Source organism: Xyrauchen texanus, chromosome 16, assembly GCF_025860055.1.
Source record: "Xyrauchen texanus isolate HMW12.3.18 chromosome 16, RBS_HiC_50CHRs, whole genome shotgun sequence".
NCBI lineage: Eukaryota > Metazoa > Chordata > Actinopteri > Cypriniformes > Catostomidae > Xyrauchen > Xyrauchen texanus.
Window position 1 is genome coordinate 41,660,773 of NC_068291.1, and position 15,000 is coordinate 41,675,772.

General features: G+C 38.1%; 1 protein-coding gene across 5 annotated transcripts in view; it reads left to right on the plus strand.

The window, feature by feature from the left end:
* The window catches only part of LOC127657240 (SAM and SH3 domain-containing protein 1-like), a 133,910-nt gene that overhangs the window by 113,463 nt on the left and 5,447 nt on the right, over nt 1-15,000 (plus strand). For 4 of the 5 annotated variants that reach the window (XM_052145941.1, XM_052145944.1, XM_052145943.1 and 1 more), the window contains 9 exons: nt 1-125; nt 543-931; nt 3,330-3,404; nt 3,498-3,641; nt 4,608-4,740; nt 7,635-7,804; nt 7,917-8,120; nt 8,211-8,361; nt 10,146-10,277. The exon at nt 1-125 is cut by the window's left edge and continues 8 nt beyond it. In XM_052145941.1, the coding sequence (XP_052001901.1) occupies nt 1-125; nt 543-931; nt 3,330-3,404; nt 3,498-3,641; nt 4,608-4,740; nt 7,635-7,804; nt 7,917-8,120; nt 8,211-8,361; nt 10,146-10,277 (1,523 nt within the window). The remainder of the gene's footprint in view (nt 126-542; nt 932-3,329; nt 3,405-3,497; nt 3,642-4,607; nt 4,741-7,634; nt 7,805-7,916; nt 8,121-8,210; nt 8,362-10,145; nt 10,278-15,000) is intronic. The other variant, XM_052145942.1, reaches the window with a different exon arrangement.

Sequence of the window (15,000 nt, forward strand, 5' to 3'; positions counted from 1 at the left end):
ACAATCGGAGGACGAGCTGGAAGACTCTGCCACCTTTCGCCGGCTTCATAAACTCGTCAATTCAACTCGACGTGTCAGAAAGAAGCTTATTAGAATAGATGAGGCCAAAAAACATGGAGCAAAGGGTGAGATGCAATTTTATTAAAATGCACAATTGACACTGAAGATTTACATCCATGTGAACATCTAAAAGTATGATCAGACATCACTTATTTACTAACCTTATCTGGGTAACGTTATAGCCAATATTACAACTTCATTGCCATGACGACGTAACCCTGTAAGCGATTTTTAAAGAAGAGATTTTATCAGTTTTATGTTATCGTAGATTGTTTACATCTTGTGGCTATACTTTTGAAACAATGTTTATGAACTGACCCCATTCACTTCTATTGTAAGTGACTCACTTTAACCATGTTTTTTGCTTTTTTAAAGAAACTTTAGACAATTTAAAGAATTTTCTTTGGTAATCAACATTATGCTGGTGATTGAGCTTAACTTGTACAGGTAACATTTCTTTAAAACCCATTCTATTCCTCTAGACACTATGAGCCCTGAAGCATCACCCTCCGGTGAGGAGGCCGTCTCTCTGTACTCTGGGGTGCACAAGCACCTCGCCGTGTCTCAGGGTGATGGATTGAGCTCTGTGCTTCAGGAACAGCTCTATCTGGACAGAGACTCAGACAGTCTGACCACGTCTCCGTCCTCAAGCAGTTTAGACACCTACAGCAGTCACAAGCTCTTCAAGGCCTTCAGTAAGTCCAGTCATGGTCTGGAGCCCGTCTTAGGACCGGCTGGAGCAGTTTCAGGGCTGGACGCGGGCAGCGGTTCCTCCTTCTCTGAGGTGGACGGAGACGTGGAGTCCAGGATGTCTCGATCGGTAACGGACAGCGAGATGAGACGAGCCCTGAGCCCCTCAAACTACCATGGAGTGAGTGCAACCACAATCCGCACATATCACTCACACCCAGTGTGGGGCATTAACACCCACCAAAATGGGTCATTTATTTGCAGTGGTGGGTAATTTTGCATTATCTGCCTTTTTGGGTGTAGTCTGATTAAAAAGTAATTAGTTACTGTAATCAAATTACTTTTTAAGTTATAAAAGTAGAGTAACGCATTACATTTTAAAGTCTTGTTAGCTGATTATTGTTAACAAATTTCAGTAAAGACAATTAATTTTAACACACATTTCTAAAATAAAATAATTTTTTTTGAATGCATTTCAAATAGGAATTCATATTTATGCCTGTTTGCGTTTATGTGTCAGCTGAAGGGTGTGCGACAATGAACAAGGAGGAAATATTGACACATTTTGAATTTGTTAAGGTGGAATAACCAAAACTTTTCTCTGAAATGTGTTTTAGAAAGTAACTTAAAAGTCAAATAATTAGTAATGTGATTACTTTTTTCAATGATGTAATAATTTCTCTGATTACTATTTTAGAGAAGTAATTAATCATTTGTAGTGGATTACTTTTTGAGTAGCTTAACACTGCTAATGAGACATACTTTTTCTGTCACGGATCAGCAACCAGGGCTGGACTGGTAATCTGGCATACCGGGCATTTTCCCAGTGGGCCAACGCACTTTGGGGCCTAAAATGCGAACTAAAATGAGCCGGCTCGTTATGCAGAACGGACCACTAAACTGCGCCGTGATATGCAGAAAAGGACAGCGAACACCCCCTCCCCCCCCGCTCAACTTTTGGGCCAGTTGCTATGTAAATACCGGGCCGATTTCTCTTCCCAGTCCAGCCCTGTCAGCAATAAATGCTGTTGATAACAATGCTGCACACTTGTTAGACACTTTTTATTAAATCTTGAAGTAACTCGAGAAAGAACCAATATAAAATGTTTCAACATTGTGAATATTGTTTATTATAATGCGCTTGTACAACTGTCATTAGATTAATTTCACAAACCCTCCTTGTCTCACGACTCACAAATATTAGTAGGTTTAGACACAGATATTTTATTAGCTTCTCTGGTATACATTTACATTAGATTTATGCATTTGGCAGATGCTTTTATCCAAAGTGACTTACAGAGCACTTATTACAGGGACAATCCCCCCGGAGCAACCTGGAGTTAAGTGCCTTGCTCAAGGACACAATGGTGGTGGCTGTGGGGATCGAACCAGCAACCTTCTGATTACCAGTTATGTGCTTTAGCCCACTATGCCACCATCACTCCACTACAAACCTCAGTACTAAAATAGGGCTGAAACGATTAGGCGACATTATCGACGACGCAGACAATAAAAAAATTGTCGAACAAAATTTCCGTTATGACTCCTTATGTATATTTACTTAAGCAGCGATACTGCAGAAGAAAAAATTGTTATTGGAGAATTTTGAATATTATATTTTATTAATTTTAATATTTAAATATATAAAAATCCATAAAACAAGATACATTTACCTGAGAAGCAACATATAAGATATTTATACTTGCTTTAAGAGCAAATATCTTGAATATGAGTATGTTTCTTTACTGCACTGGCAGAAGTATGAACAAGTGAATAAAAACACTTCTATTTACGATACATTCTCTTAAAGCAAGTCTAAATATCTGATATGTTGCTTCTCAAGTAAATGTATCTTGTTTTAAGGATTTTTATACATTTTTAAATGGAAAACAAAACAAAAACTCTCAATAGCTCAATATGATTTTTAGCAGTGAAAATTTTCATTAATACAAATCGAAGTAGTTTTTTCCCCTTAATTCAGTGAATGTCATTTAGAGGTATTTTTAAAAGATGATTTTGTCCTCTTTATTTTAGTAAGCACGTTTAATACAACCTTATAAGTCAGGACACAAGCTGAATAATCGATTAAGAGCTAATGATTAATCGTTGCAATAATAGCAGAATAATCGTTCTAATAATGGTTAGATTAGTCGATTATAAAAATAATCGTTAGTTGCAGCCCTAAACTAAAAACACTGTTTGGAAAGTTTGATTCATTGATTCAGTTCAGAACTGTCCGTGTCAATGTATCAAAAAATTTGGACAAATTTGAATTCATCAATCCCTATGTATTATTATTTCATATATTTAATTGTCTTGTGATGTTGATAAATATTGCTGTTGCAAATAAATGAAAATGATAAATATCTTATCCTAATGTTCTGGAAGGGAAAAACAGTGTAGAAAACATGCTTTTAAACTAGATTGTTACTGTGTTGTACTTAACTTCATACAAAGTCCAGTAAACATACAAAACAATATTCAATATTTGCCGTGACCACGCTATGCCTTACAAACCACCCCAATTCTCCTAGCTAGACTTGGATTGAACTTTACTAACTTGATTCTTTGCGTTCCAGAGGACCTGTAGTTTTGGTGGATTCGATCTCACAAAGCGATCTGTGTACATGGGCAACAGCAGCTGTGACCCCACAGTAAGGAAACAAACAGCAATCAATATAATGAATCCCACAGCTGTTGAGACATTCAAATCATTTTTGACTTACGATCATGTCTGTGTATAACAGAATGAGAATGTAAATATCAGCATGAGAGATGCGTCTAGATCCCCCACACCATCTCGTATCTCACTGGGGAAGAAGGTGAAATCCGTTAAAGAGACTATGAGGAAACGCATATCCAAGAAATATAATTCCTCGCCATCCGAGCAGGTAACTACAGTTTGAGATGGAGAATTATTTGTAAAGCAAAACTTTGGAGGGCAAGTTGTTATTTGAAGCGATAAAACAGCAAGTCCACATCTCATCTGTCATTTTTGTCAAAGTGGAGTGCTGTCTGGCCTTGCAATTCCAGGGAGATTTGGGCACTCCTGACTAAGTCCAACACTGTTTCATTCAATGTCACATCTTTCAGAAATACAACAGTATGGTCAGAGGAACTTTTCTGTTGCCTAAGATGATTTTTAAGATTAAGATTCAACTTTATTGTCATTGTGCAGAGTACAGGTACAAAGCCAATGAAATTTATTTGTTTTCACATATCCCAACTAAGCTAGGGTCAGAGCGCAGGCTCAGCCATGAAACAGCGCCCCTGGAGCAGATAGGGTCAAGGGCCTTGCTCAATGGCCCAACAGCGGGATCTTGGCAATGCTGGGGCTTGAACTCTGACCTTTCGGTCAGAAACCCAGAGCCTCAACCGCTGAGCCACTTGGTGTCAACTAGTGTCAGAATTTCTCGATCCAAACCCCCCTCTTTAATACATTTATAAAGATTATCAGAAGAGAATAAAGAGAAATCAGGGAAATTCTACTTGGAACTTTTTCCTATTAACTTTTTACATAATAATCTGTGAGTAACTTTATTGGGTTTCAGAACCAAATCGGGTTATACGTGAGAATTTTTATCCAGATACAATCAGTTAATTTGTATTTTATTTCAATATAAAGTCAAATTAAAAAACGGTGTTCCTGTAAATACAATAACCATTATTCATGAATGAAAGTAGAATTTTTTGTAGCCCAGCATTTGTTTGGGAAGTATTCAGAGACTTTATAGAATTGGCTGTGTAACAATACAGGTTCATTTCTAAGCTTCTAGCACCCCCTGTTGGCAGTTACAGTTAAGGCAGCTTATATGAAATATGTATTGAGCATTATATTGTTATTCTCTTTGACTCAGTCAAGCCCCAGCAGAGTTCCCAGCAGCCCACAGTCTCCTCACACGGACACAGACTCTCTGGAGAAACCCAAACTCAAAGCCGGAGGATCAGTGGAGAGTTTGAGGAGTTCACTCAGTGGACAGAGCTCCATGAGTAAGTGTGTTGATGTGTGTTTGTCTCTCATAATCTCAGCACAAATATTTTCAAATATTGATTTTCCTGGGTTGCTCAGCAAGTAAAGACGATGACTACCACACCTGGAGTCACAAGTTTGACCCCAGGGTGTGCTGAGTGACTCCAGTCAGGCTTCCTCAGCAACCAATTGGCCCTGTTGCTAGGGAGGCTAGAGTCACGCTGGGTTAACCTCTTCATGGTATAATGTGATTCTTGTTCTTGGTGGAGTGCGTGGATGAGAGTGGATGCCACGGAGAATAGCGTGAGCCTCCACACGCGCTAGGTCTCGTCGGTAACGTGCTCAACAAGCCACATGATAAGATGCACGGATTTACGGTCTCAGACACGGAGGCAACTGAGATTCGTCCTTCACCACCTGGATTGAGGCACTACGCCAACACAAGGACTTGGAGCGCATTGGGAATTTTTTTAAATGCCAAATTAAAAAAAAATATATATATATATATATTTTATTATACAACAGCAATATATTTTGGTCATAATTTATTCACTTTTAAACCCTCAGGCTTTTATTTTGGCGGAATACTCCAGGAAGTAGCATAGTTACCAGTAGTTTAATTAACTTTTCATTCAAAATCATGTCAAATGTTCCACCACTGCCGTTCTCAATTAATTTTACAAGCAAACCGAACTATCGAGCATCTACATCAGAGATGTTGTTCATGTTTAGCACTCACATATTGCACACCGCTCTGAAAGCTAAAAATAGCAGCACATCACAAGCCCCACGTGTGCTATGAGTGTAAGCATAGCAGCGCTCATTCAGTGAAGAGTACTGTGCATGCAGACTGTGTATTTATTTATTAAACAGTCGATTTTGCGATTCTCAAAACTATCACATGTCTTCAAAAGACTTAGAATAAAATGCACAAGTCATATGGACTATTTTAATGGTGCTTTTATGGTTCATTTATTTTATTATTTGAGCTTGACAGTAATGACCATTACTAACGCGTGATATTGGATTTGTATCGGGCTCGTCGAACCGACACCAGATCTGGTTAAAAACATCAGTACTGGAGGTGATACTGATCCAGGTATCGGATTGGTGCATCCCTACTTGGTATGATGAACGGACCGAAGTTGAAGTTGTTATTCATTCTTAAATCAAATCAAATCATTTATCAACTCATGTATACAGAGCCCAAATCAAATATGGTGAGATGTCAATAACACCAAACCTCATTAGTCCATGTGTCATGACGTTTGGTCTGGACACATGCAAGAACTACTGATGTTTGCTGTTATTGGTGCGTTGATCTGTATATACTTAAAATTGTAATTACAAGCGACTGGAAAAGTCATGGAAATTCTTGGGTCAAAAATGTGTGGGATACCACACAATATAGTCATGTTGGGAAAATGGAATATACGTATATACACTCACCTAAAGGATTATTAGGAACACCTGCTAATACTGTGTTTGACCCCCTTTCGCCTTCAGAACTGCCTTAATTCTACGTGGCATTGATTCAACAAGGTGCTGAAAGCATTCTTTAGAAATGTTGGCCCATATTGATAGGATAGCATCTTGCAGTTGATGGAGATTTGTGGGATGCACATCCAGGGCACGAAGCTCCCGTTCCACCACATCCCAAAGATGCTCTATTGGGTTGAGATCTGGTGACTGTGGGAGCCATTTTAGTACAGTGAACTCATTGTCATGTTCAAGAAACCAATTTTAAATGATTCGAGCTTTGTGACATGGTGCATTATCCTGCTGGAAGTAGCCATCAGAGGATGGGTACATGGTGGCCATAAAGGGATGGATATGGTCAGAAACAATGCTCAGGTAGGCCGTGGCATTTAAACGATGCCCAATTGGCACTAAGGGTCCTAAAGTGTGCCAAGAAAACATCCCCCACACCATTACACCACCACCACCAGCCTGCACAGTGGTAACAAGGCATGATGGATCCATGTTCTCATTCTGTTTACGCCAAATTCTGACTCTACCATCTGAATGTCTCAACAGAAATCGAGACTCATCAGACCAGGCAACATTTTTCCAGTCTTCAACTGTCCAATTTTGGTGAGCTCTTGCAAATTGTAGCCTCTTTTTCCTATTTGTAGTGGAGATGAGTGGTACCCGGTGGGGTCTTCTGCTGTTGTAGCCCATCCGCCTCAAGGTTGTGCGTGTTGTGGCTTCACAAATGCTTTGCTGCATACCTCGGTTGTAACGAGTGGTTATTTCAGGCAAAGTTGCTCTTCTATCAGCTTGAATCAGTCGGCCCATTCTCCTCTGACCTCTAGCATCAACAAGGCATTTTCGCCCACAGGACTGCCGCATACTGGATGTTTTTCCCTTTTCACACCATTTTTTGTAAACCCTAGAAATGGTTGTGCGTGAAAATCCCAGTAATTGAGCAGATTGTGAAATACTCAGACCGGCCCGTCTGGCACCAACAACCATGCCACACTCAAAATTGCTTAAATCACCTTTCTTTCCCATTCTGACATTCAGTTTGGAGTTCAGGAGATTGTCTTGACCAGGACCACACCCCTAAATGCATTAAAGCAACTGCCATGTGATTGGTTGATTAGATAATTGCATTAATGTGTAATAATCCTTTAGGTGAGTGTATATGGATAAATATGGGAATATTATACATGGGTCAAAAACTGAAATCAGTTCACGTACTGTGGTACGGTACTATGATATAGTAGTGATGGTGATTTAAGAATACCTTGGTACCTTTAGATATACAGGTAGTATGATTCTGAATGTACAGTATAACATATTTATGAGCCATAGTATTTACATTGAAAAATATATGTATATTGTACCATGATAAAAGGTACTTTTTAGTTAGCTAAAGTGTATTTGTATAAAGTGTAAGTCATTTTTACAGGCGGTCAGACAGTCAGCACCACAGATTCCTCCACCAGTAACAGAGAGAGCGTGAAATCAGAAGACGGCGATGAAGACGAGCTGCCGTACAGAGGACCGTTCTGCGGTCGAGCTCTCGTACATACAGACTTCATTCCCAGCCCATATGACACAGACTCCCTCAAACTCAAGGTCAAATATTATATTTAATATATTGAAATTAGAAAAAGTTGCCGACAGAGTTCATTACTGGGTGGCGATGTTTGTTGTTAAAGTCGTCTTGAACTTTTGTTTACTCGTCCAGAGAGGAGATTTGATTGACATCATCAGTAAGCCACCCATGGGCACCTGGATGGGGCTGCTGAATAACAAGGTGGGAACCTTTAAGTTCATTTACGTGGATGTGCTGAACGAAGAAGAGAAACCCAAACGCATGAAGAAGAGGAGGAAGAGTCGTCCTCCTAAACCCACATCCGTAGAGGAGCTCCTGGAACGCATCGATCTTAAAGTAACATCTCTCATTCACAACACACACAAAAACATGCCTTTAAATTAAGTGTTTATTGAGTAAATAAATATATTCACTTCTGTCTCGCAGGAGCACATGCCCACATTCCTGTTTAACGGCTATGAAGATCTGGACACGTTTAAACTGCTGGAGGAAGAAGATCTAGATGAGCTGAACATCAGAGACCCGCAGCACAGAGCAGTGCTGCTCACCGCCGTCGAACTTCTGCAAGAGTGTGACAGTAAGACAAAAACATATAGAAATGATGTAAATATCGGGGGAACCGGGGCTAGTTGTCAAACAGGGAAGTTGTAACAAGGGCTGTATTTCAGTAACAATAACATCTGGAGTCAAAATTGCACAAATATGTGTTTTGTCAAGCAGTGGTTTAGTTCAAAAGCCTGTTTTTTGTTTTTTTGTGAATAGACCTTTTTCACATGATTACAGGGTGTGAAGGGAGATTTTTACTGAAAGGTTTAAAGGTGTTCTTAGGACAAAGATATTCATTAAATATAATTCGGGACATGGTGTAAAATTTTTGTCGAGGCAGTGTTTTAAATTTCATATTTAGATATATTTAATAATGACAATATTTGTTGGGCCAAACAATTATTTGATATTTTAGTATGTTACTTTTTCCATTTTAGTTGTTTAATGATTTGATTTGTGCTGTTTGACTGTTTATTGCAGGTGTAGATTTTTAATTCAAGTTATTCTATATTTGCCCTAAAGTTCTTTTCTGGTTTATAAAGGGGTCATTTCTATTAGTAGATGACAAATAAGGGACTTTGCACAGCCAATGCCAATATTAAATAAATATTTCGAGTGCAATACAAGTTAAGCTCAATCGACAGCATTTGTGGCATAATATTGATTACCGCAAAAAATTATTTGACTTGCCCCTCCTTTTCTTTAATAAAGCAAAATAGGGGTTACAGTGAGGCACTTACAATGGAAGTGAATTTACCAATCTCAATTTGTAAATGTTAAAATACTATTTCAAAATTATAGCCACAAGACATAAACAATGTGTGTGTTGACATGATTTTAGTGTGATAAAATTGCTGACTAAACTTTTTTGCTTCCCTGACAGTGATGAAATGATGGAGAAAGGACCTCTTTATGCTATTTGATGTACTAAAAAAGTCCATTTGGGACTTGTGAGAGAAATCAAGTATTTTTCAGCCTGCGTAAGGCGCATTTTAATCACCACAGAAGTACGCCAAGTCTTAACTATCACCAAAATGCAGAATGAGACGTTTTTGTGAGTAAGCGCTTCACATCAGGTCTGGACTGGTATTCTGGCATATCGGGAATTTCAAATTGGTCGACTGCGAAACAGGCCCTAATGGGCCGCGATGAGCTGAAATGAGCCACTGCATTATGCAGTTCGGACCACAAAACGGCACCGCGATATGCAGAAAAGGACAGCGAACCTTGTTGTTTTTATGGTAATTGCTATTGATTGAGGTTAACTTGAATTGAACCCAGAATGTTCCTTTATGAAACCAGGATGCCAATAAGCGATCATATATGCATACAGTATTCACGATATGGTACACAAATACACAATATTTACTCAAAATTCACTTTAAAGTATTGGAAAGAAAAAATGTCCATTATTATTTGACAAGGTTGTTGGTAGATCTTGAAACTTATCAATGTTATGCTGGTGTGATTATCAGTAGGGATTTAAATTAGGGCATCCATTAATTGTTATTGATTGATTGATATTATAGATAATTACTATAATAATACCCAATATTTTATGCATTCATTTCTTATCCAAAGTACAATTCTTGAGGCTTTTGTATTGTTTTTGTCAATTTATTATGGTGTAAATTGACCCTCCAGTTTACATTTGTATCATAAACATATTTAAAATTGTATTATAATAATTATTATGACTTGTATGAAAAGAATCAAAATGGCATCAGATGTTAGAAGGACATCAAGCCGATGTTTCAAGATGTTCAGAATCAGTTAGTTCTCCATTTATTTATTTGTTGTTTTGTTTGTCTAAAGGCAACAGTGACCCAGAACGTGAAGGAACATCAGATGGTTCCCAAGAGAGGCTTCTGTCTGTGGTTCACGCCCTGCCGGGCGACTCTCCTCGCGACTCCGGCTGTTATGAGAGCAACGAGAACCTGGAGAACGGTAATGACAGCCTTCCTCGTCTGTAACTCTTCAGCCCTCCTCTTCCTCCTCTCTCTGAGCTGCTGTCTCTCTGCATGAATCCAATCAAACAAACTGAACTGCGACAACTTCATCTGCCATTTCTGTCTATTTCTGCTTTCACTCTTCTTCTCTCTGCTGTGAGGACGTCACCTCCGCGCTGCTGCGACTCATCGTTTTTCATTCTCAATCTGCATTCAGTGGACCAGAGCATCTCTCAACCATATCTGACACCACAGCATCAGTTAATTGTGTTGTTTGCATTGAAACTTCACTTCAGTCCATTTCCATTCGAAAACAGACAGACGGTGTTGTGTGATGGTTTTGCGCTTGTTGAATTTGTGTTGAACAGACATAGTTACAAATTTCCAGGTCTTCAGGACAGTTTTGTCCGGAATGGGCAGTATTCACTGTTACAGCTTGAAATTATGATCACAAATGTGTATTGTATTCATTTGCTTTGGTTTAAACACTGTGTCATATTCCACCGTAATATTCAGAGACATTCAGAGAAGTTAATTTCCCCATATAGTGTAAATACTGTGACTCTATATAGTGCTTTCAACACAATGCTCTGTTTGGTTGAGCATCCCATCAACAATGGCTTTAACCAATGGTGTGACTTTGGGGTGGGACTACCTGTTTAGCAAACCAGTGGAATATGGGGGAGTGTTCAGATGTTATTTGGTGACATTAGTTGTACAGAAATGACACTTCAACTTAAATAATAGTTATAACATGCTCTTTTGAATGTTAACAGCCCTTGTGATCACTTTTGGTCTCAATTTAAAGTAAAGGGGAATCTTGTGAAAACATTTTTTGTCATTCTTCACCCCAAAATCAAAGGAAACAAAAATGTACATAACTTTTTGCCTTAAAACAATGAAGTATATGTTAAGGACTTATTACTGTAAAACATCTAAAAAAAATTCCCCTTAAGTCTCAGTTTTTAATTATATTTTAATACAGTAAAACTACAAGAAGATATTTTTTTATTTAAATCAGCTTAAATTAAAAGTAGTACAAGAAATTATTTGATGCTACATATATATATATATATATTAGCGCACATTTATGTCCCAGAGGTTGATTTCATTCTTATTATTATTTATTAACAGAGTTTATTACCAGCTACTGGTTTCTTTTTCTTTTTTATTTGAAGGTCACATTAAAAATGACTTGTACATTTTTTTTTTACCATAACTTTTTTGTTTATATTTTGGTATTTTTCTAATGCCTTTTTATGAATAGATTTTACTGTTTTAGTCAAATCTCAGACCCTGACTTTCAATATTAAACTATGAAAATCCATTATAAAAATACAAATTATGATATATTTAAAGCTATGATAATCTTAACAAATAGTGAAGTAAACAAACCATTTCAATATTTATTAAAACAATAATTTCTACGACTGTCCCACAGTTGTGGCGTCATTTCTACCACACCAAAAATGTTTGCCTTAACACAATTTTTCCAAAATTTAGTGTCCTAAGTCAACAAAAGTGTCTGTGACAAGCACACTTGAGATGAAATATGAGAAGTGATGTTTGAAGAAAGCAGAAATTTTAAGATATCACTTGTAAGCAGAATATTTTTGTGGGTGTAATTTCTAATCACACTGTAATTTTGCCAAATTATGCAAAAAGTGTGAAAATATTTTTTAATTGTGTGTATTTAGGATATATAAAATGTTAGCCATAGCAAGACAGGAGTCCGCCATTTTATTTAAAATATGTTAAAAATGTAATTTCCATCAGCGTCATTTCCACCACAGAATTGTATTAAACACGATACAGATTTTGAGATGTGCTGGAAATGACACTGTGGTGACTCAAATCTCCTGACGCATGTTAGTAGACAAGTTTAAAGAACTAGAGATTTTACTGGAAATGTTCTTGGCTGGTGTTGTGAGATTCACCCACAAATGTCTCATCTGTTGATTGCAACTGTGGCTAAAACGGCCCAGTCTGATCCGTGTATCCAGAGCAGACTGAAGCTCTCTTCTGATTCGTCGTTGGACTGCCACCAGCCAAACTCTGTCTCTGTGTTACTGACCAAAGAGGAGATGATGTCAGCCATTGTCATTCTAAAAGCTATGGAATAAAATGCTCTGTGACCTTCTCCTCTGATTTGCCTGCTTTCCATCTGCTCCCATTTCCCATCCAGAATATTCTATGAATCTTAAGCTGTATTTCATCACTCTGCATAACATATAAATCCATTTCTCTTTGCATGCTGAACTCAACTTTTCCAACATCATATGATCGTTCTCTAGAAGTAAAGATGATATTATAGGGATGGTTTACCCAAAAAAGAAAACTCTGTCATCATTTACTACATCATCGTGTTGTTACAAACCTGTATGACTTCTTTTATTCTGTGGAACACAAAAGGAAACATTTTACACATTCGCAGCTGCTGCTTTACAGATGAATAATGCATGAATCGACCAGGGGCCGGTGTTAATCTCCCCAACGAAATTACTGACGAAAATGTTCATTGACGAAGAGTTGTTTTTATTTTGGCCTAGATAACAAAGATGAGACCATGGCGATAATCAAATATGATGAGAGAAAAGATAATACTGCAGGAGTATTAACCGTGCACTAACACAGTTTTTCATTTATTTATGTATTTATTTTTAAGAAAGAAATTTCTAGAAAGGATTGATTGACAGTAGTTGTTGGGAATTTCCCGGTTTGAGTTGCGTTAGCTGAAAGAGCTGGACACCTTATCAATAAACTTTACTAACGGATTAATTAATTCACTCAAACACATTTTATATATGTATGATTAATCACTATATCCATAACATAAAATTAATATCACAACTGCACATCTGCACCTCAATGAAGCGAATGAACAGGTAAACTAGTCAGAATGCGTAATTTGCGCTGTGAATTCGTTGTTTCCCTAAAAACATGTAATGCCTACCACCCCTGGAGTTCGTGAGTTCGAATCCAGGGCGAGTGACTCCAGCCTAGTCTCCTAAGCAACCAAATTGGCCCGGTTGCTAGGGAGGGTAGAGTCACATGGGGTAACCTCCTTGTGGTCGCTATAATGTGGTTAGCTCTCAACAAGCGATGTGATAAGATGTGCGGGTTGACGTCTCAGACCCGGATTGAGGCAAGTCGCTATGCCAACACGAGGACTTGGAGCACATTGGGAATTGGGCATTCCAAATTGGGGAGAAAAAAAACCATTTAATGCTATGCAAAATGCAAAATCCATAACTGTCTAAATGTGATAGATTCAGAATTCTTCTAAAAACGTATAAAAGCAGCTAATACTTCAATATATACATTACACGCAATTTTTCAGGAGCTCAGTTTTGGACAGTTTTCTTGTGTTGTTTAATCTTACATATTCAACATATTAATCTATAGAGCTCTATTTTCGTGAGTGCGTAAAGTGCTATGCGCAACGACTGGGCGCGTTTGTGAGAGCGCTAATTCTAAGGGCATTTTCGTGCCAGCTCAAAGCACAAGTGGGCATGGGTGGGAGTGTTTGCACTATCTGTAGGTTTATTGTATGTAAATGAAGTTTTACAATTTGCTATTTTCATGAGAAATAGGTCACTGTGCCAAGACGTTTCAAAAACAGGTCTTACCTTAGCGCAAAGGCTAAATTTAGTTTGTGCCTTTTGCAGTTTGGAGATTCCACCAACAGCTGGTAATAAAGATCATGTCCAAATTCTGAAAATATAGTGAAACATTAAATTATGTCCCTGATTATCAGAGTTGTAGCCATTTAATGAAACAAATATATATGAGATTTGTGTTAATCTGTTTAGGTCATGGTTTATGTTTCAGTTGTTAATATTAAATTTTTTAAAAATTTTCTCCCAATTTGGCAAGCCCAAAAACTTAAAAGCAATGTGCTTTTAAGTCCTCATGGTCGCGTAGTGATTCGCCTCAATCCGGGTGGCGGATGACAAATCCCAGCTGCCTCCGCATCTGAGACCATCAATCCGCGCATCTTATCACGTGGCTTGTTGAGCATGTTGCCACAGAGACATAGTGCGTGAAGGCTTCACCCCACCCACGCTCAACTCACCACGTGCCCAACTGAGAATGAACCACATTATAGCGACCACGAGGAGTTTACCCCATGTGACTACCCTCCCTAGCAACAGGCCAATTTGGTTGCTTAGGAGACCTGGCTGGAGTCATTTAGCACGCCCTGGGATTCAAACTAGTGAACTAGCGAAGCCCAGGGGTGGTAGCCAGCATCTTTTACCACTGAGCTACCCATGCCTATTTACATTAGAGTGATTTTTAAGTCACTGCAAAAGGGACCGGTGGAAGAAGTTGGAGAGAGTAACTTCATTATTTTGATTTATTTTTGTTTGAAGTGTAATTTGAATCAAAATCGACCAGTTGAAGTGAAGTGCGTGTCAGTTGAGGAAAATTATTAATAATACTTACATTCTCTAGAAATGTAATGGAGCTTACGTCCAAATCCTGACCTGAATAGAATTCTCTAAGCACATAAAAGGAGCGGGTCCATATTTTTATTCTTCTAAGTCATTGCATGAATTCCATTTACACTACCAACTTCTTATGAATGTGCTTACATAGTTTATAGAATGCTATTAAAATAGGGCCCTTCCTGATACATGTTTTTGTCATTTTACACATTATTGTCAACTAAAAAGTCATTTTTATTGACTAAAATGACATCTAGTCCGAGTACAATTGAA